Source organism: Trachemys scripta, chromosome 16 (genome assembly GCF_013100865.1).
Source record: "Trachemys scripta elegans isolate TJP31775 chromosome 16, CAS_Tse_1.0, whole genome shotgun sequence".
NCBI classification, from domain to species: Eukaryota; Metazoa; Chordata; order Testudines; family Emydidae; genus Trachemys; species Trachemys scripta.
In genome coordinates this window covers 13714994-13719809 of record NC_048313.1, presented here as the reverse complement: position 1 = coordinate 13719809, position 4816 = coordinate 13714994, and the positions used below count along the sequence as shown (strand labels likewise).

The 4816-nt window shown below is 66.4% G+C and overlaps 1 protein-coding gene across 3 annotated transcripts; it reads left to right on the top strand.

Annotated features, from left to right (window-relative positions):
* The first annotated feature begins 870 nt into the window (after positions 1-870).
* Positions 871-3092, top strand: APOF (apolipoprotein F). Of its 3 annotated transcripts, none has more exons than XM_034792329.1 (2): positions 871-1322; positions 1891-3092. In XM_034792329.1, the coding sequence occupies exons 1-2, from the start codon at positions 886-888 to the stop codon at positions 3062-3064; spliced, it is 1611 nt and encodes a 536-aa protein (XP_034648220.1). In that variant the 5' UTR covers positions 871-885; the 3' UTR covers positions 3065-3092. The 3 variants fall into 3 exon arrangements, with proteins under 3 accessions (XP_034648220.1, XP_034648219.1, XP_034648221.1); XM_034792328.1 differs by having other exon boundaries at positions 1888-3092; XM_034792330.1 differs by having other exon boundaries at positions 1284-1419.
* The last annotated feature ends 1724 nt before the right edge of the window (positions 3093-4816 follow it).

The following is a 4816-nucleotide window of genomic DNA, read 5'->3' as shown; positions in this document are numbered from 1 at the left end:
GGGGGGTGATGTGGTTTGAATTGGGTTCTGGGTTCCAAGGTTTGTTTGTTGCCCACAATGTGGTTTCCCCCCCCCCCAAGCTGCTGGTGTCATCAGGGTTAAAGGTCGTGGTCCCCAAGGGAAGCAAAGGGCCGTGTGCTCCCTGGTGGGCTGGGGGCTGCGCCCCCATGTGTGGAGGGGACGTCCTTGGCCCTTCCCCTGGGGCAGCTGATCCAAAAGGGGGCCTAGGCTGTCCCACCCCCGGCCCTGGGCTAGAGCTACCCTACCCCCGCCAGGGCCCAGCTCCTCTGCGCCAGGGCCCGGCTGGGCCCCGGATAGGCCTTGCCCTGCTGGGTGGGCACTGGGTCCTTCTGTCCCAGGAGAGCTGGGGCAAGCCAGCCAGGGAGGGGCATTAACTCCTCGCTCCCCACCCCCCCATTCCCATTCCTCATCCCCCAGCCCCCTTTGTGGTTTGACTTCCAGCAGGAGTTAACATCCCCCCCCCCCCCCCCCCCTTTTTGGTTTGGCCCCCCCCGGGGGTAAACCCCCCCCCCCCCCCCCCCGGTTTGTTTGCTGTGGCATTACGAATGGGCAAAGGCCAAAATAAAACGCGTTCAACCTTCCCTCTTGTCTCCCTGCTGCAGTGGTGGGGGGCAGGCCAGGGCTGCTGGGGCCGGGGGGTTGGGGCAGGGGGAGCGTGTGTGTGTGCCAGGACTCCTGGCTCCACGTGCGGGAGGGGAGTGGAGGCCTGTTGTTCTCACCCCGTCTCAGATCTCCCCTTCCTAGCGTGTCCCCGGGCCCTAGATTGGTTTCTCCCCCTGCAGCTGGGAGGGGCCCTGGCCCAGCCTGGTGACAATGCGGGGGGGGTGGGGGTTGACTTTTTTTATCAACAGCTGCACAAACACGATGAACAGAGACCCTGGCCTGAATCCAGCCAGGGCAGGGGCGACGCCCGTGCCGGCCTCACCCAGATCCCTTGGCCCCTCCTGCCCTCCCCTCCCAGGGCCGCTGCCTTGGCTCCCTGGTGCCTGTGGTGCCCGCCTTACCCTGTGTTTGCCTGCCCAGCGGACGCCCTACCAGGGATCTCCAGGGGCCAGCCCCCGCCGAGGCCCTGCTGCAGAGACCAAGCATGTGAGGGCTGCAGAGGGGAAGGCTCTCGCACCGGTCCCTGGGAGGGGGGAGCAGGGACCTGAGGGCCGAGGCTGTTGCAATCAGCTGCCTGATAAGGGATCACCTGGCCTGGGGGCCTCCCCCAGGCGGGCTATAAAAGGGACAGGCAGGCTCTGGGCCAGGCATCCTGCCATCCCTCGTGCCCAGGAGCTCCTGATCTCGTCTGTGGCCAGGTGAGCGGAGGCCGTAACCCCCCTGCCTCGGGGGTTTGTCCCCAATGCTCTCGCTGCCCGGGGGCGCTGCACGTTTACACGAGGCCTTCGCACCAGGGTTGGTCTCCGAACCCCAGCAGGGACCGACGGGGGGCAGCTCTGTCATTGGGGGGGGGGGCGGGGGGAACTGCTATGGGCGTGCAAATCGGTGCCACTGGGCTGGGGGGATGCCCCATTTGCCCATGGTGGGGTAGGAGTGGAAGTTGCCTGTGTCAATCAGACGCACTGAGCTGTGTGGACCCATGTGGCTGGGGAACCTGCCCCCCCCCCCCATGCTCGGCTCCCAGGGGCCCAAGTTCCAGGCCAGTGCTGTGTGCACTAGACTACGCTGCGCCCCACAGCTCTGCAGTCACCCCGACCCCCAGTCTCCTCTCCCAGCCAGGCACCGTGCATTTGAACCCTGGACTCCAGAGGCCAAAGGCTGGTCGCTCGAGCCCGGTTGTGCCAGTAGCTGGCGTCCCCTGCCGGAGGGTCCCCTGCTGCGGGGAGGGGCTCCGGATTCTTGTCTGTGACGTGTCCTCTTCAGCAGGGTCTGTGCTGCGCCCCCGAAGGACCGGCCCACCATGCACCACCCACTTCTCCACTTCTGCCTCCTCCTGCTGTGCCATGAGCTACATGGGCACCGGCTGCCCCCCACAGTCCCACCGGGAGGCGCCGCTGGGACCGTCAAGCCCCCAGGGATGGAAGTCGCCCCCCTCCCCACTTCTCCCGACATGCCCAGCTCCCATCAGGCCGCTGCCAGGGTGTTCCTCGACTCCCTCCTGGGGCGGCTTCCCCAGCCGGGGCTCCCAGGGGTGGGGGTCTCCTGCCAGGACTTGCTGCCCGAGGCCCTGGAGGGTTTCTCCCAGCTCCCGCCGCTGCCCCAGACCCTCGCCAGCGCGGCCTTAGCCCTCTCCCTCCAAGGGGCTGGCTGCCCCCGCCAGGCCGAGGGGCTGGTGCTGCGGCTCTACGGGGCGGTGGGGATGGATGATGCCAACGCGCTGCTGCTGGGGATAGCAGGACGCCCGGGAAGCCCCAGCCAGGGCAAGAGAGGCAGGACCGCCCTGCTCTTCAATGTGGATCAGCTGGCAGGGGTGGGCCCCCGGCGATGCTCGGGCCTGGCCCAGATCGACAGCTCCCTGCTGCTGGGCCCGGTGGCCAGCACCCACACCACCTTCCCAGACGCCGCCATGGCCTGCCACGGGCTGGGCTCTGCCTGTGCCGGCGTGACCTCCAACGGGACCACCTCCTTCTCAGTGATCGGACAGCCCGGCGCCTACGCCCTGCCGGGCCGCGGGGTCCAGGCCTGGCTCCACCGGTGCCGCGGGGCAGGGAGGAAGCGGCGCGGGAGCCCGGAGGCCTGCAGCAGCGCGCGGGAGCGGAAGGTGCATGGCATACTGGAGTGGGTGCCCGTGGTCAGCACTTACTACAACGTGGGCACCAGCATCTACTACGCCTTCCAGAACTGCACGGAGCTGGCCAAGGAGCGGGGCATCGAGGCGGCCCTGGACCTGAGCTACGACGCCCTCCTGGGGCTCTTGGGCACGGCAGGGGGCAACTTGGGCGTTGGCATAGCCGTGGGGCTGAAGCCGGCCGTCAAAGTGGGGGTGCGGTCGCTGATTAGCTACTTCCGGCAGGTGGAGCCGTCCAACCCCCTGCCCACGAGCTCCTCCAGCCCCGTCACCACAGCCGGCTTCTTCGTGCCGCCATCGGTCTGGGTGTGAATAAAGCAGGGCGCTGCCCATTCTTTGAGCCCAGTGCTGGTGTCCATGATGGGAGCGGCTAGGGGGGCGCCGAGGAGGGGAGCTGGGGCCTCCACGTGCAAAGAGTTTGGTGGGTCTCAGCCCAGGCCCCGGTGGCCAGCTCTCTCAGCCGCAGTGGGCACGGGGGCTGGAGTTGCTCTGGCCAATTTCCAGCCCCCTGCGGGGTGCTCTGGGGAGGAGGGAAGGACCCTGCCCGCCACTTGCCAACTCAGCATGAGTACCTGTGCTTGAAATCGATAATGGGCATCTGATCTCCCGCCAGGGTTAGCCTGACCCAGGGCAGCCAGCTGCCACGAGTCGAGTCTAAAGATCAGCAGGTCTCAAAGGGGCCGGCCGGCCAAATTTCTCCCAGAATCATAGACTCAGGAGGTATCTAGTCCAACCCCCTGCTCAAAGCAGGACCAACCCCAACTAAACCATCCCAGCCAGGGCTTTGTCAAGCCGGGCCTTAAAAACCTCTAAGGAAGGAGATTCCCCCACCTCCCTAGGGAACCCATTCCAGTGCTTCACCACCCTCCTAGTGAAAAAGTTTTTCCTAATTTCCAGCCTAGGCCTCCCGCACTGCAACTTGAGTCATGGATGATCCTGGGGTCAAATCGCTTCCTGCGGCCTGCCCAGCCCGGCCTTGTCCTGGCTAATGGAGCTCAGCATTCGCAGGGTTTTGTTACCAGCCAGGAAAGTGCAGGCTAGTCATTACTGCGGGGCAGTCGGAGCCAGGACTCCTGGGTTCTGTGCCCGGCTCCGGGCTGGGAGTGAGCGCAGTAGGAAAGCAGGGGCTGTGGGAGCCAGGACTCCTGGGTTCTGTGCCCGGCTCCGGGCTGGGAGTGAGCGCAGCAGGAAAGCAGGGGCTGTGGGAGCCAGGCCTCCTGGGTTCTGGTCCTAACTTGGGCCCATTTGTCAAGTGCTTTGAGATCCACAGGTGACCAGCGCTAGGTGCACAAGGGCAGGGCTTGAAAGCAGCTGCCTGCCAGGTCCCCCCGCCTGTGTGCAGGTGAACTCTGGCTCCAGGCAAGCGGTGGAAGGTCCCATCCCCTTGGTTCAGTGCCTGGGCCCGGTGCGGTGCAGTGCATGGGCTATGGGTGTCCCTGCTCCCCCCCTTCCTGCTCCTCCTCCTTCCCCCTCCACCCTTCTCTCCCTCCCGCTCCCACCTCCCCATCCACCCCCTCCCTGTTCCCCCTTCCCCCTCCGCCTCCTTCTCCTCTCTGCTCCCCTCCCTCTCCCACTCCCACCTACCTGCTCCCTCACCTCCCCCCTTCTCTCTCCCTCCTGCTCCCACCTCCCCCCTCCTTCCTCTCCCTGCTCTCCCTCCCTCTCCCGCTCCCTTCTTCTCTTCTCTGCTCCCCTTCCCTCTTCCACTCCCACCTCCCTACTCCCCCTCCCCTCCCCCTTCTCTCTCCCACCTGCTCCCACCTCCCCATCCACCCCCTCCTTGTTCCCCCTTCCCTCTCCCCTCCTTCTCCTCTCTGCTCCCCCTCCCTCTCCCACCTCCCTGCTCCCCCACCTCCCCCTTCTCTCTCCCTCCTGCTCCCACCTCCCCCCTCCTTCCTCTCCCTGCTCCCCCTCCCTTCTTCTCTGCTCCCCTTCCCTCTTCCGCTCCCACCTCCCTGCTCCCCCTCCCCTCCCCCACCTCCCCCCTTCTCGCTCCCACCTCCCCATCCACCCCCTCCTTGTTCCCCCTTCCCCATCCCCTCCTTCTCCTCTCTGCTCCTCCTG